Source organism: Schistocerca gregaria, chromosome 2 (assembly GCF_023897955.1).
Source record: "Schistocerca gregaria isolate iqSchGreg1 chromosome 2, iqSchGreg1.2, whole genome shotgun sequence".
NCBI classification, from domain to species: Eukaryota; Metazoa; Arthropoda; class Insecta; order Orthoptera; family Acrididae; genus Schistocerca; species Schistocerca gregaria.
Window position 1 is genome coordinate 72,867,110 of NC_064921.1, and position 25,849 is coordinate 72,892,958.

The 25,849-nt window shown below is 44.1% G+C and overlaps 1 protein-coding gene across 9 annotated transcripts in view; it reads right to left on the reverse strand.

Moving 5' to 3' along the window:
- The window catches only part of LOC126336343 (trichohyalin), a 415,368-nt gene that overhangs the window by 238,167 nt on the left and 151,352 nt on the right, over nt 1-25,849 (reverse strand). For 8 of the 9 annotated variants that reach the window (XM_049999914.1, XM_049999913.1, XM_049999908.1 and 5 more), the window contains exon 3: nt 21,125-21,241. In XM_049999914.1, coding sequence (XP_049855871.1) covers nt 21,125-21,241 — 117 coding nt within the window. Of the gene's footprint in view, nt 1-21,034; nt 21,242-25,849 lie in introns of all 9 variants that reach the window. The other variant, XM_049999911.1, reaches the window with a different exon arrangement.

The window sequence follows — 25,849 nt, forward strand, 5'->3', positions numbered from 1 at the left end:
CAGTAAGTTGCGAAGTCTTCCCAACTGCAATCTCAGCCTCTAAATTTTGCGACATAAAATCAAAGAACGGTCTAAATATGATCTTGAGGAATCTTCTGGCAGATCATTTCTATGTTAGTCAATGAAGCAGCAACAGTGATGGTTGAAGAGCTATTATAGATTGTCAACTGAGCATAGCCTAGATGTTTTAGTGTACAATGTAGCATGTGAAAATACAGTTAAGGGAGTATTCCTACCATTCATTACTCACCATATGTGTCCAAGCATGTCCTCCTGAGACATGGAGTAAGGTGTTGCCTGAAGAAAGGACAGTACCTTGTGCTCCGTTCTTTGGATTCATGAATATACATATGTGATAAACTACAGTTTGACAGCCCAGAGACAATCCATGACCTATAAAGTGGTCATAGCGCAAATGCTTCACACATCTGTCACAACCAAACATGTAACACAATTTTGTGTATGTCTTTATGACAACATTTTAGTGTAGCCACAGTTGTAAGCACTATGACTTTCAGCCACTTTTGAGGTATCCTTTAATGTTTTGTGATTCAAAACTAACAACAGAGCTGCTAACCCAGAGGGATTTTCTCATGCTAAATGGAGTGCAGTATGTTGTATTTAACAACTGTCCAAACCATTGGATTTGATGTTTGAACACTTCAGCCATGTGGGCTGTCAGATTGTTTTGCATAATAGCATCTAAACCAACATAAATGTGGCTATCACTCTAGAACAGGCTGAAGTGGTTCTCATCTGAAAGCATTTGATTCTTGTGCTCAACACACTACAGATGGTATTCAAGTGTCCATTGCCATATGACAAATTTTTGATCACTGGGTCATGGAAGATGACACAGTGTCATACATGCTATCAATTCATCTGGCAGTAAATGAAGTCAAGTACCTGAGTCAAGCAAGATTATACCTACTGCCCTGTTTTAGCATCAGAACAACAGTGTGGATGTAGCTTTACATTTACAACTACATATGTATAAATATAAGACACTGTGCATTACATGGTGGAGGACACCCTGTTGTTTCAACTATCTGCACTATTCCATTTGGAGATTTAAAAAACAGAATGCCTATATGTCTCAGTACAAACAGTAATATTATGGGAGTTTCTTGAGCATCTGCTTGTGTGCTGGCTTTAGTGACTTGTTAAAATCAATTCAGCACATCCTTGAATAGTTCAACAACTTCTGCCATGCCTCTCATGCTGTTGGAGCAGTATTTCAGGATGGATACACTAGTGTCTCTTATGCAATTTTCTTAACACACATACAACACTTTCCCATTATCTCTGCCAAAAACTAGTTTTCCAATCACCTTCCCTGCTACTGGGTTACTCATGTTCATTACATTTCACACCATATTGTAATGTTATCCATAGATTTTTAAACGATGAGACAATCTTATAAATTATACAGTGCAGCAATCAGTCGTCCTTTTCTAGATTTTATTACGCAAATCCAGATTTCGGCTAGTAGCTACCCATTCTCAATGCACTACTTTCTATTCTCAATACATGTAAGTCTCTGTTGTTCAGGTGTCAGTCACATTTCCTTGTCTGAATGAGACAATCTCTGTAAGTTTACCAATAATAGTATAATCAAATAATATCTGGTTATTTCTCACTGACATGTGCATTATCTTGCACTTATTAGCAAATAAAGAGAAGTGTCATTCAGTAGGTCCCACACTAAATTGAAATAATGTGTAGGAAAATAGGAAAAGTTATTCTGCATTTCCTTCTGACTATGCAGCAACGAGGCTTTCCACACACTACAGCATCGTCAGCAAACAGAGTCTGTTAAGACATTTATATACAACCACTAACACCACCCCCTGATTATTTAGAGACTGAAGACTGCATGAGTATAGTGTTGGTACTTTGCTCCCCGTCTTAACAAAAGTCACCTTTTCACACATGTCAATGTTCATGATGTACGTGACACACAATAATATAATTTTGCACATGCATTCAGTGGTGAATGTGGATATGTCTGCAAAATTTGTCCTAAATAGGGTTAGCAAAGAGGTAATAAATTAAAATATCACACCTGATCCTGGAGTTTTATTGCAAGAGAAAGTTCAAAACAGTTTGAAATCATGTGTAAAGTTATTAAAAGTTACTACATGTTTTCTTTTTCAAACACTGGATGAATATAATCTGGATAATTTGTGCACTGTGAGCTATGCTGCAACAAGACACATACAATGTTTCTACCTTAATACTTGACTTTTGTGTAAAACATTTAACATACAATTATGCATCTTGATGAGTAGACTGAGACAGTGTTTCAAATTTGGGCAATACTAAAAATCAATTTTTTGTTGTCTCTGGAAACAGTTATGTGGGCAACCTGCAATTATGAGCAGGTGACACTTTTAACCTGTTGTAGTATCGCCACCCTGTAAAATATTCTGCTTTATATCAGTAAAACAGTATTTGAGCAACTCATACTATACCATTCATCCGACTGTGATGAAACATTGGTGAGTTGTTACGAACCTATACACAAAGGTTTTGGAGGAGATAAGAAAGTGTATGTGTGTTTGCAAGGAGGGGGGGACTTAGCAGCATGACTCCAGAATATCTGGAGCAATTTCAGCTAAATTTTTTATATATAAGACTCATTATTTGTGTAATTATTGGTAGTGTAGTCTTAACATTCCTAGGGGTGGGGGCTGAGAAGGCGTGAGACGTAAAAAATAATTGAAGACAGCAGATATTGGTATCAAAGCTATAGTTTACAGGATCTCAAGGATCATTGGTGACAGTCTCGATCCATTTCCATCCCTAGGACCGTGGGTTTGGGGGATAGGAAGACAGCGACATATCAGTGTATATGTGTAAAGGCTGAGGCAATTTCTACCATACCTGGTAAACATATCACTGGAAATAATATTACTGTGACAGTAAGACACACCTAGCATCCCTATGGCTGAGGATGGTCATGAAAAAGATGACAAAGGGGCATAACTGAGGAATGCTTGGAAGTATTTCAACCAAATTTGTTACATACATATGGTTTAAATTCAAAGAAATTGCACCAATGGCAACTGATAGGTATGTACCAAATAAATTAATAAGAGATGGTACTGATCCTCCATGGTACACAAAACAGGTCAGAACACTGTTTCAGAAGCAACAAAAAATTTATGCCAAATTTAAAGGAACAGAAAATCCCCAAGATTGGCGAAGTTGAACAGAAGTTCATAATTTACTGCAATCTTCGATCCCCCATAGTGAAACTCTCTTAAAATCTGGCAGAAAACCCAAGGATATTTTCGCCGTATGTAAAGTACACCAGCAGCAAGGTGCAATCAGTACCTTCCCTAGGCAATAACAATGGTAATGTTACTGATGGCAGTGCAACTAAAGCAGAGTTACTAGACACAGTATTTCGAAATTCATTCACAAAAGAAGACAAAGTAAATATTCCAGGATTTGAATCAAGAACAACTGACAACATGAATTACTTAGAAACAGGTACCCTCAGTGTAGTGAAGTAGCTTAAATTACTTAATAAAGACAAGGCCTCTGGTCCAGACTCTGTATCAGCTAGGTTCCCTTCAGAGTATGCTGACGCAATAGCTCCATACTAAGCAATTGTATACAAACACTTGCTCGTAGAAAGATCCATACATAAAGACTGGAAAATTGCACAAGCCACACCAATACCCAATGGGAGTAATCCCCTGAATTACACACCCATTTTACTAACTTTGATTTGCAACATGGTTTTGGAACATATTCTGTGTTCGAACATTTGAATTACTTTGAAGAGAACGATTTACTGACAAATATCCAACATGGATTCACAAAATATCATTCTTATGAAACCCAATCAGTACTTTATTCTCATGGAGTGAGTGCTATCAACAGGTGATTCCATATTTTTTTTAGATTTCCACAAGGCTTATGACACCTGAACTCACAAGAGACTTCAAATTGAGTATCGTATCAGGTGTGTGACTGTTGGTAAGCCATAGTTCATAATAATTAATAAGAAGTCATCGAGTAAAACATAAGTAATATCTGGTGTTCCCCACGGAAGTGTTACAGGCTCTCTGCTGTTCCTGATCTACAAAAACGATTTAACAGACAATCTCAGGAGTCTTCTAAGATAGTTTGCAGATGATGGTTTCATTTACCGTCTTGTAAAGTCATTTGATGATCAAAATAAATAGCAAACAAATTTAGGCAATATGTCTGTGTGGTGAGAATAGCGGCAGTTGACTGTAGATAATGAAAAGTTAGAAGTCATCCGTATGAGGACTAAAAGGAAACCGCTAAATTTTGGATTCACAATTAATCGCACAAATCTAATGGCAGTAAATTCAAACAAACACTTAGGGATTACAATTACCTATAACTTATTAACTCATAAATTGGAACGATCACGTAGGTAATGTTGTGTGGAAAGCAAACCAACAGCTGTGATATATTGGCAGAATACTTTTTAAAAAAAATGCAACAGGTCTACTACAGAGACTGCTTAAACAACGATTGTCTGCCCTTGCCTGGAGTCCTGCTGTGTGGTGTGGACACATCATATGAGACTGACGGAGGACACTGAAAAAGCTCAAATTTTGTACTATCGCGAAATAGAGGAGACAGTGCCACGGATATGATGCGTGAACTGGGGATGGCAATCTTTAGAACAAAGAGGTTTTCCGTTGCGGCAGGACCTTCTCGTGAAATTTCAATCACGAACATTCTCCTCAGAGAGATATTTTTTTTTTTTTTTTTTTTTTTTGCGCTCGCCTACACAGGGAGAAAAGTTCATCATAATAAAATACAATAAATCAGGGCTCGCACGGCAAGATTGCGCGCGTTGTTTGGAAGTGGTACGATAGAGGACTAGCAGCTGGGTCGATGAAACAGCTGCCAGGCACTTAATTTTGAATTGCAGAGTAATCATGTAGATGTTGACATAACTCATTATTTGTACAAAAATACTCGGGAATAAGATACCCCTTCTACCAAAGGGAGTATGAGAAGTGGTGGGTAACCTGTAAAAAATGATCAGAAACGACTTGTACGTATTTCTTTCCTTTATTTAGTTGACTTGGAATGCTTTAAATGTATGAAGCGCAATCTGTCTCTTGCACGTGTCGCTGAATGTGTCGAGCAGGTCGCTACTGCAGTGAGCCATATACGGGTTATTTACCGAGTTTGCGTTGTGCCCACCACTTGTCGTTACGTGAGACAAAATGGTGACAAAGCATTAAAACTGTTGGAATATGCGAGATGTTTATTTGTTACAACATGGCAATGGTGCATTCAGAAGAAACTGTCGAAAAGAACCGCCATGTAAACAGAACATTGTGCCTTGGTAACACCAAATCAGGAATCCTGGTTGTCGCTGTAAACATAAGTACCAGTCGATCAGTGGTGCCAGATACAACCGTGCAAAGGGCGAAGGAAAGCGTCGCACGCAGTCCATAAAAATCAATGGTTCGCGCAAGCCACGAAATTGGAATACCGCAGCAAACTATGTAGAAGATTTTGCGAAGGCAGTTGCATTTCAAACCTTACCGTCTGCAGTTCGTGCAACAATTAAAACCGCAAGATTACTGCCGCGATCTTCAATTTTGCTTCACGATGCAGGTAGCACATGAGGATGAAAATTTCGCCTTCAAGCTGACACTCAGCGACGAAGCAAGCTTCCAGTGTGAGACTGTGGCGCACTGAAAATAGCCATAAAATTGTGGCTCATGAACGAAATTCCCCTAAAGTTTATGTTTTCTCTTCGCTGTCACAGACGAAGCAGTACGGGCCGTTTCTCTTGTGTGAGAAGACTATGACATGTACCTCTTACTTCGATATGTTGTAGTGGTTGTTTTCAAAACTTACATCCGAGAATTTTACCTTCCAACAATACAGGGCAACCCCGCATTGGAGCATCGATGTTCGTCGCTACCTAATGACGAATTTTCACATAGTTGGATTTGGCGCAGTGGGAAAGATTATGTTGCTCTGTTCCCTTGGTCCTCCAGGTCGTACGGTTCAAACCCGAGTGCAGCCATCCTGATTTAGGTTTTCCGTGATGTCCCTAAATCGCTTCAGGAAAATACCGGGACTGTTCCTTTGAAAGAACGCGGCCGATTTCCTTCCCTAATCCGAGCTTGTGCTCCGTCTCTAATGACCTCGTTGTTGACGGGTCTTTAACACTAACATCCTCCTCCTCCAGGTCGACTGACCTATGTCTTGTGACTTTTTCCTTTGGGGTACATTAAGAACTATGTTAGCGAACCCCAACTGTCAAGGACACTGGAACAGCTCAGAGAACTATCAGTGTTACTCTTGTTGCTAAGGTATATCAGCAAAACAGTATTTGGGCAACTCATACTATACCATTCATCCGACTGTGATGAAACATTGGTGAGTTGTTATGCACCTATCCACAAAGGTTTTGGAGGAGGTAAGAAAGTGTATGTGTGTTTGCAAGGGGTGGGGGGGGGGGGGGGACTTAGCAGCATGACTCTAGAATATGTAATTATTGGTAGTGTAGTCTTAACATTTCTAGGGGTGGGGGATGAGAAAACGTGAGACGTAAAAAATAATTGAAGACAGCTGATATTGGTATCAAAGCTATAGTTTACAGGATCTCAAGTATCATTGGTGACAGTCTCGATATGCACATATGTCATGTGACCAGAGGGGCACACGTTGAACATTCGTAGAGTGCAAAATGCCATCTTCGAGAGTTTACGGTTCTATTCATGTATCAATCATACACTCCTGGAAATGGAAAAAAGAACACATTGACACCGGTGTGTCAGACCCACCATACTTGCTCCGAACACTGCGAGAGGGCTGTACAAGCAATGATCACACGCACGGCACAGCGGACACACCAGGAACCGCGGTGTTGGCCGTCGAATGGCGCTAGCTGCGCAGCATTTGTACACCGCCGCCGTCAGTGTCAGCCAGTTTGCCGTGGCATACGGAGCTCCATCGCAGTCTTTAACACTGGTAGCATGCCGCGACAGCGTGGACGTGAACCGCATGTGCAGTTGACGGACTTTGAGCGAGGGCGTATAGTGGGCATGCGGGAGGCCGGGTGGACGTACCGCCGAATTGCACAACACGTGGGGCGTGAGGTCTCCACAGTACATCGATGTTGTCGCCAGTGGTCGGCGGAAGGTGTACGTGCCCGTCGACCTGGGACCGGACCGCAGCGACGCACGGATGCACGCCAAGACCGTAGGATCCTACTCAGTGCCGTAGGGGACCGCACCGCCACTTCCCAGCTAATTAGGGACACTGTTGCTCCTGGGGTATCGGCGAGGACCATTCGCAACCGTCTCCATGAAGCTGGGCTACGGTCCCGCACACCGTTAGGCCGTCTTCCGCTCACGCCCCAACATCGTGCAGCCCGCCTCCAGTGGTGTCGCGACAGGCGTGAATGGAGGGACGAATGGAGACGTGTCGTCTTCAGCGATGAGAGTCGCTTCTGCCTTGGTGCCAATGATGGTCGTATGCGTGTTTGGCGCCGTGCAGGTGAGCGCCACAATCAGGACTGCATACGACCGAGGCACACAGGGCCAACACCCGGCATCATGGTGTGGGGAGCGATCTCCTACACTGGCCGTACACCTCTGGTGATCGTCGAGGGGACACTGAATAGTGCACGGTACATCCAAACCGTCATCGAACCCATCGTTCTACCATTCCTAGACCGGCAAGAGAACTTGCTGTTCCAACAGGACAATGCACGTCCGCATGTATCCCGTGCCACCCAACGTGCTCTAGAAGGTGTAAGTCAACTACACTGGCCAGCAAGATCTCCGGATCTGTCCCCCATTGCGCATGTTTGGGACTGGATGAAGCGTCGTCTCACGCGGTCTGCACGTCCAGCATTAACGCTGGTCCAACTGAGGCGCCAGGTGGAAATGGCATGGCAAGCCGTTCCACAGGACTACATCCAGCATCTCTACGATCGTCTCCATGGGAGAATAGCAGCCTGCATGAACGCTGGTCCAACTGAGGCGCCAGGTGGAAATGGCATGGCAAGCCGTTCCACAAGACTACATCCAGCATCTCTACGATCGTCTCCATGGGAGAATAGCAGCCTGCATTGCTGCGAAAGATGGATATACACTGTACTAGTGCCGACATTGTGCATGCTCTGTTGCCTGTGTCTATGTGCCTGTGGTTCTGTCAGTGTGATCATGTGATGTATCTGACACCAGGAATGTGTCAATAAAGTTTCCCCTTCCTGGGACAATGAATTCACGGTGTTCTTATTTCAATTTCCAGGAGTGTATTTTTGCATGTAATACTTTGGAAAATACACTCCTGGGAATTGAAATAAGAACACCGTGAATTCATTGTCCCAGGAAGGGGAAACTTTATTGACACATTCCTGGGGTCAGATACATCACATGATCACACTGACAGAACCACAGGCACATAGACACAGGCAACAGAGCATGCACAATGTCGGCACTAGTACAGTGTGTATCCACCTTTCGCAGCAATGCAGGCTGCTATTCTCCCATGGAGACGATCGTAGAGATGCTGGATGTAGTCCTGTGGAACGGCTTGCCATGCCATTTCCACCTGGCGCCTCAGTTGGACCAGCGTTCGTGCTGGACGTGCAGACCGCGTGAGACGACACTTCATCCAGTCCCAAACATGCTCAATGGGGGACAGATCCGGAGATCTTGCTGGCCAGGGTAGTTGACTTACACCTTCTAGAGCATGTTGGGTGGCACGGGATACATGCGGACGTGCATTGTCCTGTTGGAACAGCAAGTTCTCTTGCCGGTCTAGGAATGGTAGAACGATGGGTTCGATGACGGTTTGGATGTACCGTGCACTATTCAGTGTCCCATCGACGATCACCAGAGGTGTACGGCCAGTGTAGGAGATCGCTCCCCACACCATGATGCCGGGTGTTGGCCCTGTGTGCCTCGGTCGTATGCAGTCCTGATTGTGGTGCTCACCTGCACGGCGCCAAACACGCATACGACCATCATTGGCACCAAGGCAGAAGCGACTCTCATCGCTGAAGACGACACGTCTCCATTCGTCCCTCCATTCACGCCTGTCGCGACACCACTGGAGGCGGGCTGCACGATGTTGGGGCGTGAGCGGAAGACGGCCTAACGGTGTGCGGGACCGTAGCCCAGCTTCATGGAGACGGTTGCGAATGGTCCTCGCCGATACCCCAGGAGCAACAGTGTCCCTAATTAGCTGGGAAGTGGCGGTGCGGTCCCCTACGGCACTGAGTAGGATCCTACGGTCTTGGCGTGCATCCGTGCGTCGCTGCGGTCCGGTCCCAGGTCGACGGGCACGTACACCTTCCGCCGACCACTGGCGACAACATCGATGTACTGTGGAAACCTCACGCCCCACGTGTTGAGCAATTCGGCGGTACGTCCACCCGGCCTCCCGCATGCCCACTATACGCCCTCGCTCAAAGTCCGTCAACTGCACATGCGGTTCACGTCCACGCTGTCGCGGCATGCTACCAGTGTTAAAGACTGCGATAGAGCTCCGTATGCCACGGCAAACTGGCTGACACTGACGGCGGCGGTGTACAAATGCTGCGCAGCTAGCGCCATTCGACGGCCAACACCGCGGTTCCTGGTGTGTCCGCTGTGCCGTGCGTGTGATCATTGCTTGTACAGCCCTCTCGCAGTGTCCGGAGCAAGTATGGTGGGTCTGACACACCGGTGTCAATGTGTTCTTTTTTCCATTTCCAGGAGTGTATAAGCTTTGAAAACAAATGAATCGCTTATTGTAGCTCTGTGAAGTCGCGGGCAAAAAGCTAGTCCACAAATAAAATACGCTGCTTGTTCTATGACAATGTAATAACGTACTGTACGACTTCTGAGTCAAATTCTTTAGGTCGTATGTTCATCGCTCGTGATAGGCTATTTTTAGTCGTGTTTACTTTGGCTAGTACTCGAGACATACTTCAGGCCGCTGGCATACCGGCATCCTAAATTTGAAAACTTTCGCTTAGGAGCCAGGAAATATGAAATAGCTCTTCTGCTTACGCAATCTGATACGAACTATTTATTACATAGGTATGCATAGACCGTTCGTAAACTTTATCACCAAAACTACACACATTGTAAAAGATCCTCATCTACGTACTTTGAGATAAGGAACTAACGGTAGAAGACTAATACATAGATTTTAACGTACGTGAAAAAGTTATAATGTCGGAGTTCTTAGATTAGATTAGATTAGTTTTTCGTTCCATAGATCCGTGCTGAGGAGATCCTCGTGGATGTGGAACATGTCAAATTATTAATTTTTTTTAAGCTGAAATAACAATACTAATAGTATGAATCAATACATCATTTGTTTCTATTAAAAAATTCGTCAATGGAGTAGAAGGAGTTGGCCACTAGTAAGTCTTTCAGGCACCTTTTAAACTGATCTTTATTTGTAACTAAATTTTTTATGTTTACTGGCAAATTATTGAAGATGAGTGTTCTTGAGTAGTGGACCCCTTTTTGAACTAAAGTAAGTGCTTTTAAGTCCTTGTGCAGATCAATTTTGTTCCTAGTATTGTATGTATGAACTGAGCTGTTTGTTGCAATACTTATGCAATACTAGCTCCAATGAAAGGTGTAACCAAAAAGTGTCGTAGTACTGTGTGCCAGAGATCTTCATCCATTTACATCAATATCAGGGGGCGGATTTCGCTCTTTTTTGTCAGGAGCTTGCAAACTTGGGTTCGAAATTTAAGATAGAGGGATGTGTCCAACACGACTGCATCATCCTACGAAAGTGGCCGAAACATTGAAAGAGAAGCCGATGAAATTCGGGCAAGTATGTTGCCATAAACGTAAATGCATGAGCAACTGTACATGTATATCCACATACGAGGGTAATCCCAAAAGTAAGGTTTCCTATTTTTTTATAAGTACATAGACCTGTTTATTTCTACAATGGTTTACGTCAGTTTACAGCTTGAACATTTAGCTGTTTTTCGTCATAATCTCCATTTCTGTCGATGCATTTTTGTAGATGCTGTGGCAGATTTCGTATGGTTGCCCATGTCATACTAGGTCGCCGCCATGCTGTTCAGAAAGTTATGAACCTCTTCTTTCACGTCGTCGTCGGAGCTGAATCGCTTTCCGGCAAAATGTTCTTTTAACTTAGGGAACAGGTGATAGTCACTGGGTACCAAGTCAGGACTATACGGTGGGTGGGTGATTATGTTCCACTGAAACTGTAGCAAGAGAGCAACGGTTTGCCGGGCGATGTGTCGGCGAGCGTTGGCATGGAGAATGTGTACGCCCTTGCTCAACGTTCCTCTCCTCCGATTCAGAATTGTCCGTTTGAGTTTTTTCAGTCTCACAGTACCTGTCAGCATTAATTGTGGCCCCAGTGGGAAAGTCGACTAACAATACCCCTTTCCGATCCCAAAACACGGTTGTCATGACTTTACCGGTAGACTGCGTTTGTTTGAATTTCCGCGGCTTTGGCGAAGAAGGATGCCGCCACTGGCGTGATTGTTGCTTGGTCTCAGGTGTAAAGTGGTATGCCCAGGTTTCGTCACCCGTGACAATTGAGTCCAGAAACAGTATGGCGGCGAGCTGGTACGACATAGGCATAGAAAAACTGCCACAGCGTCCACAAAAATGCATCGACAGAAATGGTGACTATGTCGAAAAATAGTTAAATGTTCAAGCTGAAAACTGATGTAAACCATTGTAGAAATAAAAAGGTCTATGTACCTATAAAAATAGGAGACCTAACGTTTGGGATTACCCTCGTATGTTAGTGCATGTACATCCACATACGTTACTGCACTCTTTGTTGATCAATAGTCCACAAGACATTGCGAAACGTGGTACTGGCAACAATTCGCCTTTCTGAGAGAGAAAAAAAATACGGAGAACTTATTAAGAACCACATTACGGAACCACTACTTAATTTTGGAGTAAATCCTCAGCATCTTAATAAGATTTCATTTATTTTGCTTGAGGCGCCCATATACGCAACGCGTTGCAATCCTTCCCGCATCTTTCTAACACAGTCCAGAAACACGTTTTCGATAGCTATTATTTGAAAAATGAGGCTCAACGCTTGATTAACGTTGCCAAAGACACTGTTCGATTCATGAAGGAAGCTGGTGATGTGCATTCGTCAGCGATAAGCTTGAAGCAAGAAACGGAGGCTAGATAGAACAGCTTGATTAGAGTGTTACAGTCTATAGTTAGGAAGCATCAAAAATCAGGGAAATACTTGCGGAAAAGGGCGCCTCTGACAAAACTTAATGCTTATGACAACGAATCTGCAACAGAAGTCATGGCGTTTTTGGAGCCATTCAAAGACGTAACAGGAGCGCTCTAAGACAAGAAGTATCCTACAGTTCAGTATTTATTATTATGGGTCGCATAAACCTAAAAGTCATAGTAATGCACGGCTCAACAACACAGAGGCATGTTTCCTTAAATTATGCAAATCAAGTTTTCTTGTTTACTACGCGCTACATGTCCAGCAAATGCTCATTGTATTGAGCGGCAAACGCAAGTTACAGCATCACTGGCATTATACAGTACTGTTCAACTGCCGTAAAAACTTAAGTCTTATTTTAACCCTTACATATTCGCGCTGGTGTACGGCATACACCGCTGACCCATGTTTGCCTTATCTCGAACAGATTAAACAGACTTGATCCGAAACGCATCGCCGATTCAATAAACACATACACATGGGTATGATTTGTACATACACAGCCAGTAACACAACTTCCTGCACAATATATTTACCTTCCACAGAAATCAGTACCTCAATATGTGTTTAAGGGTTAGATTCAAATGAATTTTTAGCTAACGGATATCATCACAGGTTTTCAGTAACACTGAAAGTAAACTGTCGATAATATTTGGAAATCTACCTTTCTTCATCTCGTATTGCTGAGGGAACTTTTATGCTCGATTTTTCACGTCCAATGATAAATCACTTCAATTAATTATGCATCAATCGCATCTGGGAGAGATTAATCCACAGCTACATATTAATCACTTTTAAACGACGAAAAGAAGAATTAGTCTATTCAGTGCCTAACTAAAAGAATATGTATACTAATCAGCCAGAACTACCTAATAGCCGGCACGGCATGAATAACAGGGGCGACGGGTCGTTGCAAGGGAGCAAGGAGGCTTTGGGGGTGGATGGGGGGGGGGGGGGGGGAGAGGGGCCTGAGGAGATGAAGTATGACGCCACATTCAGTCACGTTCCAAATTGTTCTTGTTCAGATCTGGCGAGCTGGGGAGCCAGCGCATCAACTGCAACAGACCACTCTGTTCCTCGAACCACTCCATCACACTCCTGACCTTGCGACATCGTGCACTATCTTTTCGGAAAATGCCACTGCCGTAGGGAAACATGATCCTCACGAAGAGGTGTACAAGGTCTGCAACCAGTGAACGATATTCCTTCGCCGTCATGTTGCATTGCACGAGCTCCACTGGAGCCTTCTATGCCCACGTGAATCTTCCCCGTAGTATAAGGGAGCCTCCGCCAGCTTGTCTCCGTCCCGCAGTACAGGTGACAAGGAACTGCTCCCCTCAATGAGACGGATTTGCGCCCTCTCATTGGCATGATAAAGTAGATGCTGGGATTCATCAAAATATTCTGGCTGATCAGTCATAAGGCTTATTTTAACTTTGGCCCCTAGCACGCGCTTCAGTCCCGAACCGCGCGACCGCTACGGTCGCAGGTTCGAATCTTGCCTCGAGCATGGGTGTGTGTGCTGTTCTTAGGTTAGTTAGGTTTCAGTAGTTCTAAGTTGTAGGGGACTGATGACCTCAGTTGTTAAGTCCCATAGTGCTCAGAGCCATTTGAACCATTTTTTAACTTTCGCGTACACCTTATATGTCCATCCCAGTTAAACGACACTGCTTTAGTTAAACTAATGGAAATACTACGGACTGGTTTCACTCAGAAGAATGAATGGATAGATCACTCAACTAAAACACTAAGGAGTAATTTCAACAGAAAGAACAAACACTTGGTCCAACTGACAGCCGCGCCGTCTCAGGCGTCTTGTCACGGTCCGGGCGGTTTCCCCCTGTCGGAGGTTCGAGTCCTCCCTCGGGCTTGGGTGTGTGCGTGTGTTGTCCTTAGCGTAAGTTAGTCTAAGTTAGATTAAGTAGTACATAAGCTTAGGGACCGATGACCTTAGTAGTTTGGTCCCATAAGACCTTACCACAAATCTCCAACTGACAGAAAACTACAAACTTATTTCACTACAAACGCAAGATTGGCTAATTCAATGTGCCAAACCACATCGAACTGAGTCGCATGTTTTCATTCTGTTCCACTCACAGACTGGTTTAACTCGTATGAAACGAATGAGTGAAGAGTCCAACAACAACAACAACAACAACAACAACAAAAATGGTTCAAATGGCTCTGAGCTCTGTGGGACTTACGTTCTGAGGTCATCAGTCCCCTAGAACATAGAACTACTTAAACCTAACTAACCTAAGGCCATCACACGCATCCATGCCCGAGGCAGTATTCGAACCTGCGACCGGAGCGGTCGCGTGGTTCCAGACTGTAGCGCTTAGAGCTGTTCGCCCATCCCGGCCGGCAATACTCCAACAGATACATAAAACAGCAACCCAGCAAAACAATCGATTGTTTTAATTTGGTTGCTACCATTGGCTGGTTTCGCGCAAAAGATAGAATGAATAATCCACCCAATATGAAAAACTATAATCGAATATGGCGACTGTTTTCTAATAACCAACTGAATCGATTGTTTTCATTTGGTTGTTCCCATCACTAAACACTGGTCGCAACCCCCATTTTGACAAAGCCTAGTAAATTCTCGACTAATGTTTGCATCAGCATGATAGTACATCCGATCACAAAGCAGCATCTATTGGGCACTGGTTTGTGGAAAATAACATTCCTGAAATTGACTTGCCTGCTCAGAGTTGTGTCCCAAACCCAATGGACCACCTCTGGAATGTGTTATAATGCCGCCTTCGCTCGAGACATCCCTAACATCACTACCTTCTCTGATTCGACTCTTGAGGAAGACTGGGCTGCTTTCCTCTACAGGCAGATACCTCATTGAAACTGCGCCCAGCAGAATTCAATCCGCCATAAAGATGAAGGGTAGAAACACTCCATATTAATGCCCAATAGTAGGTGTCCGGATACTTTTGATCAGATAGTGCACAAAGAATTAAATACCGCGGAATTGTTTACCGCAGACTCCTGCAGGTCGTTTACGTTGCGCAAGAGATACACGTCTGTGAGAAATTAGAGCGGCCTCCAAAGTGCATCTGGCAAGCGCGCAGCCAGTGGGCACGCTTTTGCATGAGCGTCTTGCGCAATATGACGTCACTACAGGTGCAACCCTGCCAGTCAACACCAGAACGACAAACGCATGAGCTTGTGACATTCCTATTAGCATCGTCAATAGCAGTACTTTCGCTTAATGTACTGTGACCTCCTTTACTACTTGCGGCTGGATTCACAGCTGCAAATTACTACACTACAATGCTCATCACTAAAATTTTACCGCCATGAATGTGACCTGCAACGAACGTCAAACTGGCGTGAAGTGCTCCAAATGCTTCGGTATGCAAACCATCAGCTTTTCAGTGCGAACGTGCAAATTATGTGGTAGTGCCTTCTTTTTACATATAATGAAAGATTACTCAGCAGGTTTCTCATTCAGAATGTGCATGCGAATATTGGTTGGTTGTGAGGAGATCGTGCTAGGTGATAAGGAGACATGTTCACCAGCTACCTGTCGGAATTTGGCAGCAGCAAGATTGTGGCCTGTTGACAACGTTATTTATCGATAATAATGCTGCTCTTGTGGGGAGAGATATTACGACTCTTAACAACGTGAGTGTGCCTACTCGTCGACATTTTATGATGTATGCAAGGCTTGGTCAGAAATGAAAGCGACACGAGTGAGAGCTTCAGATGGCCAACCGTTCAGAAAAAAAAACAGCTTTTTTTTGTCGTAGGTCAGTCAAGGCATGCCTCATTAAGGTTATCATAATTTCCAGGCAGTAGTTGGCGCAGCGGGAAGTTTATGGGAAGATAATCCGAGAACCATGGGATCGAGTGCATATGCAGAAACGTCTTTGTTTTTTTTAATATATCCAATACTTATGTTACTTACACTGCAAATAAACCAAGACAATGCTCAATATACAGGATGTTTTCGTTGAGAGGGCAAAAATGTAATTGGGCGTCGAGAATGCTCCACAGAACAATTTGAGGTAAGGAATCTGGAGTCGGAGAAGACAGCTTAACTGTCTAGTCTACCGCATTGTCTAGCATCATTGTTAACCAGCTTATTTAAAACTAACATGCGTAAAAGTTTACGTGTACTTTGCTGTTTATTTACATGTACATTCATTATTTCCTGTAAGGAAACGAGGAGTACGAGCCTGGTTACTAGGAAATATTTCTTGATCGTTGGATTTGAAGACGAGCCCCTATTCCATGGCCTGCGAGATCACCTGATCTGAATCACCTTCATTATTCCCTATGGTGATACCTAAAGTCGCTTGTGTATGAGACCCCCAGTGGATTGCCAGAATTGTAGCTGCGTGTGTTGTGATTAGAAACACACCATGGATATTTGTCAGGGTGCGCCAGACTCTTGCCCGCCGATACCATGCTTGCGTTGAGGTTGATGGTCGTCAGTTTCAACATATTTTGTAAGATACAGTACAAATGGTACGTTCGTTGTGTCAGAGATAGTATTAACGGTTAACTTTCTTTTGCTACTGCCTTTATCCCGCATGGTGCGCAGGGTAGGCAGGGTTAAGTACGGATTTGGCATTGTTAATTGTAAGGGGTGGCCGGTGTCCTTCCTGCCGCCACCCCATACTCCACGGAACGGAATTAGTGTATCACAGCTGTCTGCGTCTAGCGTAAATCGTGATATAGTGTCAATGAGTTTCAAATGTCTGCGAGTCGTGTAACTGAGGCGGGACGCGGGGACCAGCCCGGTAGGATGTGGAAAACCGCCTAAAAACCACACCCAGGCTGGCCGGCACACCGGCCGTCGTCGTTAATCAGGTGGGCGGATTCGATCCGGGGCCGGTATCAACGGTTAACTGTAACAAATGTAAATAAAAAAGCACACAGTGCTGTGGATTTATTTCTATTATCTTGCTAAGCTGGTTTCTCCGACTCCAAGTTCCCTACCTCAAATTGTTCAGTGGTGCATCCTGTATGTCCTGTTACATTTTTGCACACTCTTGAAGGAGCAACCTGTTGTAATTAAAGCTCACAGGATTCCGTTAGATTAATTTTTAAGTCGGAGAAGACTGCATCGGACTGTATTTCATTCTACTCAAACATCACCAGCTATACTTGCCAAAACTTGGCGAAATTTTGCGTTTTGCGTGGTTTGCTAACAAACTGCGCCATAAAGGAGAACCTATTATGGATCTGAACCAAGTTTGTTTTTCTATAGAAACTTTAAAACAGCCTTGTAATTGTACACATGCGGCGTTAATAACGTGAGCAATAGATCGATAAAATTATTGCTTCCCCTGTTTCTATGATGAAAATCACCCCAGCACGTGTAAGTCATCAACTGTAAAATAACAGACGTATCTAATTTTATATACGATGTACTCGTGTACGCATTACAACCCTTTCATGGAAATTGGACAGAAATTGGCACGATATTCGTCAGGAGGATATCCAACGGCTCTATCAATCAGTGGCAAGCCGAATAAAAGCTTGCATACGAGCCATAGGTGGATTAACTGACGTGCCCAAATTGTGAAATTCTTTCTCTTCAATAAATCATCCATTTTTCTGAAATTGTAGTTATTTATTTGTCTGAACGTTTACATCACATATTCCGATTTCTGCCTCATTCGGATAATTCTTTCGTGGCGCTTCCGTTATCTAACCGCCCCACACATTCTCTGTCTCTCTTCATTCTTTCACACACACACACACACACACACACACACACACACACACACACACACACACACCACGCATGTAGACATGGGCACAAATTAGGGTGTTAAAAAATAGCATTAGCATACACGCACAAACGTCAGTGTAAACCCTCGGCGATCAGAAAGCGCTGACATCAATCATTATCTAGCAGATTATTTTCAGTGCTTTGGATTTTCAGCCAGTGTCCTGAAGGAATGCTTCCACACCGTTACTTTAATTACATCCAATCTGTACACGTCATATAAAACAGTGGTATTTAACATAAATATTTACACAAGACAGTATGTAATAAAAAACATTTATAACACATGAGTAGCATTTGCTATTATTAGCAAAAGCATGTGCGTGAATTATCTTAATGACAAACACTTCAGGTGCAAGAAATGAAAGACAATGCCACAACGAATCACAGATTCAACACGAACACAAGTCATGAGAAAAAAAAGGAATGAACACAGAACCGTTACAGATGGGCAGCAGTTCTCTCTCTGAGCAAGTACACGTCTTCTAGCAGCACGGGTTGGTCATTACAAATTTATGTAGACATGCTTACTCTGAACTGGTAAAAGAAATGGTTCTTCAGTTTTATTATGATTGTGTACATTTGTGCATTATATGGCCTCGTTCATAAATAGTGAATTAATTCTGTAGAACAATTGCAGCGGTTTTTTTTTTTTTTTGAAAATTTGTATAGTAGTGGAATCTTCACTAAGCAAATTGTGGGGTAGGACGGCAATTATTGCATTGCTCTTTAATAGCTGAGTGGTGCCGGGCTACTAATAGATTCTCACTGTATCTTGTACGCGTACGGATCATCGTCGCCCAAATTTTGGGAATTTGTGGGTACGAAACCAGAGACCACATGTCCCTGCTACAAAAGCACGACGCGGTTACAACACTAAGAGACTGGTATGCCCGCTTTGGGAACCTACTCACTGATGATCGAAAGCGCAAACTCGACATTGATCGCTGTAATTTGAAGACAGTGAAAGCGACAGTGTAGGTGCGTGCCAGACGCCAATTGCGGGACATTCCACTCCTTCAGACGTCATAACTACGGGACTGGCGGGGGACGGGGGATATCTGTCAGTCATGTTACGGTGGCAATTTAAAAGCCCCTCCTATACTGTCGTGTACTTCAGTCAGAAGACTGATTTGATGCAGCTTTCCATGTTAATCTATCCTGTACGAACCTCTTCATCTCCAAATAACTACTGCAACACTCTATTCATCCGTCGGTCTCCCTCTACTATTTTTATCCCGCACACTTCCCTCCCATACTAAATTCATGCGTCCTTGATTTTTCTGATTGTGTCAATCAATCAAGACCTTACTTTATTCAAACAATGCTATAAATTCCTTTTTTCCCTAAGTAGTTCATTTCTTCTCCATTAGTTACCGGTTCTACGCAGCTAATCTTTAACATTCTCCTTTAGCACCACATCTCAAAACATTCTATTCCTTACTTCTCTGAATTCTTTACAGTTCACATTTCACTCCGGTACAAGGCTACAGTCACGACAAATATCATCAGAAAGTATTTCCTACCATTTAACTTTAAACTCGATGTTAACAAATTTCTCTTTTTCTGAAACGCTTTTTTTGCTGTTGCCGTTCTGCATTTTTTATCTGCTCTGCTTCCCCATCGTCACTCAGTTAGCTGCGCAAACAGCAGATCAGATCTACCGCTTCTAGTATCTCATTTCATTACCTCAGCATGACCTAATTTAATGCGACTTCATTCCATTACACTTGTTTTAGTTTTGTTGATATTCATCTTACAATTTATTTACAAGACGCTATCCACTCCATTCAACTGCTCTTCCTAGTCGTTTGCCGTCTCTGAAAGGTTTAAAACGTCAAAGACAAACCATACAGTCTTTATTCCTTCCTCTGCACTTTAATTCCGTTTGTAAACTATTCCTTGGTTTTCTTTACCATTTGTTCAATGTACCATTTGAATAAGACCGCGGGTAGGCTACATCCCTGTATCATTCCCTTTTCAATCTGGTTTCTATACTACAAGATGTAAATCACCTTTCGCTCCCTGTATTTTACCCCAGTTACCCTCAAAATTTCGTACAGTATGGTCCACTGGTCGTGGTTTACTTTTGTTCATGTTCAGCTTGTAATCTTTTTTCATACACTACCCACTCCGTTTAACTGCTCTTCTACATACTTTGCTGTCCCTGACAGAATTACAATGCCACTAGCAATCCTGAAGTTCTAATTTCTTCACCCTGCACCTTGAGTCCATTCTTAGTTTTTCCTTGGTTTGCTTCACAGATTTCTCAGTCTAAAGACTGAACAACGTCGGCGATAGGTTGCAGTCATGTTTCTTTCCTTTCGTAAGTACTGTTTCCCTTCCATGTCCTTCGACTCTTTCTGGTTTCTGTGGATAACCTTCAGTTCCTTGCATTTTATCCCTGATTCCTTCAAAATTCCAGTGTGTAGTTCAGTCAACGTTGTCAAATCCTTCTCTAAATCGACAAGTGCTATAAACATAGGTTTATCTAACCTGTACTCTCTCTGTCGGTGCCGCCCAACTACCGTGTCATCCTCAACCGATAGGCGTCACTGGATGGGTATATAGAGTGTTATATGTCAGTTTTCGGGTCCGGAGCCGCTACATCTCAGTCAAGTAGCTCGTCATTGGCCAACAGCGCTCGACAGACCCTGACGATCATCGATCCAAGTGCAACCCCAGTCCGACCACTGAGGCAAGGCCATTGGCAACCTACACTATCCGATCAAAAATAATTTAAAAAAACACGATACGGATGATTTGGAATAATGAGGGCCAAATAAGCGACGTTCGACTATATTAGCGTGATGTCTCCTCAGGGTGACTGGCGTGTTCATGGGCCTAACGCATGGCAGGGCACTCTCAGCTACAGAACCACCACCAATCCGCGTGCTGCTCAGACAGAAAGTAACTGCTCTGCACGTGCAGGACGGTGCCCCTGTTACTGGACTGTAGTGAGCGGTGGTGCATTAGGAGGGTCGGTTACTCGTCGGCGACGCTGGGTCGTCGCGACGGCGGGTGCAGGACGGGATGCGGCGGGGTGCCAACGTCTACCTGTATGCGAGAGGCGAGGAGGTTGTGACTAGTCTACTGAAGGCGTTCGGAGAGAGGGGCGCGTCGATCAACGCCTCGGCGGACACTGACCGTGAAGGCGACGAGCTGGTGGCCCAGCTGCTCAGACTCGGCGACGACGACGTCGCCTCGTCGCGGCGCAGCGAGTCCGACTGCTCCCGGCCGCGACCGCCGTGTTCCTTGTAGTCTCTGCAACACAAACGACAGGACACACCTCACCAAGTGTCCCCGCCAACGGCACAACACTAAATCTACATCTAACTTCTTTTCAAATTTATTGGCTCTCGGAATGTGTCCATACAGCCGTCTCAGCAATGCAAACGTTACACTACAATTTCTCTTGACAAATCGGAGTATACATTAGTTTAAGTCGTATCCCTGTCAGAAATTACAAAGGCTTAATAAAGAACAGAGGTCAGCATGAAACAAATTTTACATTCAAAGTATGCTTGTAAGTAGGCTGTTTAGGTTTTCTTATTGGTAACGCCGCTTAGCGCTCGGTATGAAAAATCGCTGGCTGTGCTGTGCGCAGTGTGTGTTTAGTTTGCATTGTTGTCTGCCATTGTAGTGTTGAGCAGAGGCAGCTGGATGCTAACAGCGTGTAGCGTTGCGCAGCTCGGAGGTGAGCCGCCAGCAGTGGTGGACGTGGGGAGAGAGATGGCGGAGTTTTGAAATTTGTAAGAATTGGTGTCATGAACTGCTATATATATTATGACTAGTGAGGTAAATACATTGTTTGTTCTCTATTAAAATCTTTCATTTGCTAACTATGCCTATCAGTAGTTAGTGCCTTCAGTAGTTTGAATCTTTTATTTAGCTGGCAGTAGTGGAGCTCGCTGTATTGCAGTAGCTTGAGTAACGAAGATTTTTGTGAGGTACGTGATTTGTGAAACGTATAGGTTAACGCTAGTCAGGACCATTCTTTCGTAGGGATTTTTGGAAGTCAGATTGCGTTGCGCTAAAGATATTGTGTGTCAGTTTAAGCACAGTCGTGTATAATTGTTCAAAGAGGACGTTTCACATAGACCAGTCTTATATAATTGTTCTAAGGGGACGTTTCATGCTCAAACGGGAAAACAAGAAAAAAAATTACCATACACTGAAGAGGCAAAGAAACTGGTACACCAGCCTAATATCGTGTAGGGCCCCCGCGAGAACGCAGAAGTGCCACAACACGACGTGGCGTGGACTCGAATAATGTCTGAAGTAGTGCTGGAGGGAATTGACACTATGAATCATGAAGGGCTGTCCATAAATCCGTAAGAGCACGAGGGAATGGAGATCTATTCTGAACAGCACGTTGCAAGACATCCCAGATTTGCTCAATAATATTCATGTCTGGGGAGTCTGGTGGCCAGCGGAAGTATTTAAACTCAGAAGAGTGTTCTTGGAGCCACTCTGTAAAAATTCTGGGCGTGCGGGATGTCGCATGGTGCTGCTGGAATTCCCCAAAAATTGGTTCAAATGGCTCTAAGCACTATGGGACTTAACATCTGAAGTCATCGCTCCTCTAGACGTAGAACTTCTTAAACCTAAATAAACTAAGGACACCACACACATCCATGCCCGAGGCAGGATTCCAACCTGTGACCGTAGCAGCCGCGTAGTTCTGGACTGAAGCGCCTAGAAGCTCTCGACCACAGCGGCCGGCGGAATTCCCCATGTCCGCCAGAACGGACAATCGGCATATAAATGGATGCAGGTGATCAGACGTACGCGTCACCTGTCAGAGTCATATCCACAGCTAACACGGGTCGCATATAACTCCAACTACACACGCCCCACACCATTACAGAGCCTCCGCCAGCTTGAACAGTTCCCTGCTGACATGCAGTATCCATGGATTCATGAGGTTGTCTACATACCCATACACGTCCATCCGCTCGATACAATCTGAAACGAGACTCGTTCGGCGACGAAACGTGTTTACAGTCATCAACAATCCGATGTCGGTGTTGACGGGCCCAGGCGAGGCATAAAACTTCGTGTCGTGCAGACATCAAGGGTACATGAGTGGGCCTTCGGCTCCGACAGCCTATATCGATGATGTTTCATTGGATGGTTCGCACGCTGACACTTGTTGATGGCCCAGGATTGAAATCTGCAGCAATCTGTGGAAGATTTGCACTTCTGTCACATTATACCATTCTATTCAGTTGTCGTTGGTCCCGCTCTAGGATCTTTTTCCGGCCGCGGCGAGGTCTTACCGGATTCCTGATATTCACGATACACTCGTGGAATGGTCGTACGGGAAAAACAACACTTCATCGCTACACCGGAGATGATGTGTCCTATCGCTCGTGCGCCTACTATAACACGACGTTCAAATTCACTTAAATCTTAATAACCTGCTGTTGTGGGAGCAGTAACCGATCTAACAACTGCGCCAAACACTTGTCTTATAAAAGCATTGCCGACCGCTGCTCCGTATTCTGCCTGTTTGCATATCTTTGTATTTGAATACGCATGCCTATACCAGTTTCTTTGGCGCTTCAGTGTAGGATACAAAGAGGTAACACAATGAGAAATAATCCATCGCAATTGGTGAACATTTTGGATATTCTTAATCAATCTACATTAATGACTATGTATCTAAAACAGCAGTAAAATGTTCTGTAAGAATTGTTTCAAATCCTGCAGATAGAGAATTCAATATTTGTGCAGATATTTGAGTGCCATCTAGAGAGAACGTAATTGAATCTTATTAGATGGTTCCGGTTTTCCACTGGGAGCGGCTGACTGGTTTGTCTTCATAGAATATCTTTGGTGGTATGGATGAAGCGTGCGAGGCCAGCGAGAGAGGCAATGCGCGAGGGCAAGGATGTCAAACCCTTCCCAGGCGTGCACGAACGGTTTGCGAGCTTAATGGAAATTTGTGATGGTAAGTTCCTGTGGGACCAAACGGCTGAGATCATCGGTCCCTAGGCTTACACACTACTTAATCTAACGCAACTAACTTACGCTTGGACAACGGTGTGTGCGTTGCTCGAGGGAGGACTCGAACCTCCTTCGGGATGGGGGCGGGGGGGGGGGGGGGGGGGGGGGGGGAAGAGCGTAACGGCTAGCGAGTGGACGGCATTGGCGAGGCTGCTGGGAGCGTGCGTGTGTGAAGAAAGCCACATGCACATATTTTCGCTGGTTCGGAAGAAGAGGACGGCACGCCATCATGAAGCCGTCTTGTTTAGAAAGGTAGTATGTCGCTTTTGGAACTTTTGAACCTTTTGGGCACTGGAAACGAGAGGACTCGTTTCGGTTTCACCCGATGAAGTAATCTTGTTCTAGAACCTCATAGAACTCTGTTGTGAAGCTGATCTTCTAAGAGGGGGAGACATATGGACACCGGTAACGAATAAGTTGATTTGGTTTGGTGGAAGTAAGGCACGAATTGCAACCTGCTGTATAGGTCGAGAAGGACTTTTTCTTCTGGTAGTCAGGCCTGAGAAGTGTAGTACGAGGAGTATAAAAGCCGGACCTGGTCCGAGGGATGGGTAGATGTTACGTTAATTTAAGTCAGGTTAGTCTGTACATAGCACTTTGCTAAAAGGTTGTCTTTTCTGTTACTGTAACATCTCACGGTGTACGGTTATATACTACACTGGAATTTTGTTTGTTTGAGGACTGTGTATATCGGCACACTGTAGTGATTCGGAGAAATACTGGAGAGCTCTCCGGTTATTATGTTGGTAACTGCTCTTGGTAAACTGAATTTTATAAATTGCATTTCCTTTGGTTAACTAACTGTAAATGATCGCATGAGAAATTAAACTGATCATTTTATGCGTGAGCTTTGGTTAAATTATGTTATCAAGTACTCTCGTAAACGCTTTTTGTAGACTGATTTATCTTGTGGAAATTTAAGGGCAAGTGACCTCTGGAATTGTTAGTTTATAGGTTATTGTGAAAGCGTCTTCTAGTATTGTCTGAATTTTTTCATTTCACCATAAGAGACTGAAATGCAACTTGTTCGGTGGAGGTTGTGAGGTTGTTCAACTAATGATTGTTGTATCTTAAATAAAGCAAGAGACTAACACTTGTCTTTTGCAAAATAAATGAACTGCTAGGGCACGCTGTTGACTGTTCAGTCAATGCGTAAAAAAGGTTGTTGGGCTATTAAAAATTAATAAATTTTTGTAATAAGGAGTGTTCGACTTTCGGTGCACAACTAGGCCGCTCCACTTCCCCACTAAATCCATGTCTTCCTTTCAATGACAACCGTATGCAAGAACCAGACTTGGGTATTACAGCCATCCATAGACTGAGGTGAAAAGTCATGGGATAGCTCCTAATATCGTGTCTGACTTCTTTTTGCACGCTGTAGTGTAGCAACTCGATCTGGCATGGACTCAACAAGTCGTTGGAAGTCCCCTGAGAAATACTGAGCCATGCTGCCTCTAAAGCCGTCCATAATAGCGAAAGTGTTGTTGGCGTAGGATTTTGTGCACGAACTGACCTCTCGATTATGTCTAAGAAATGTTCGATGGGATTTATGTCAGCCGATCTGGGTGGCGAAACCATTCGCTCGAACTGTCCAGAACGTTATTCAAACCAATCACGAACCGTTGTGCCCTGGTGACATGGCGCACTGTCAACCATTTAAGTTCCGACGTTGCTTGGGAACATGAAGTCCATGAATGGCTGCAAATGGTCTGCCAGTAGCAGGACATAACCATTTCCAGTCAGTGATCGGTTCAGCTCCATGTAAACAGTGCCCACAGCGTTGTGGAGCAGCCACCAGCTTGCACAGCGCCTTGTTGACAACTTGGATCCAGGGCTTTGCGGTCTCTACGCCATACTCAG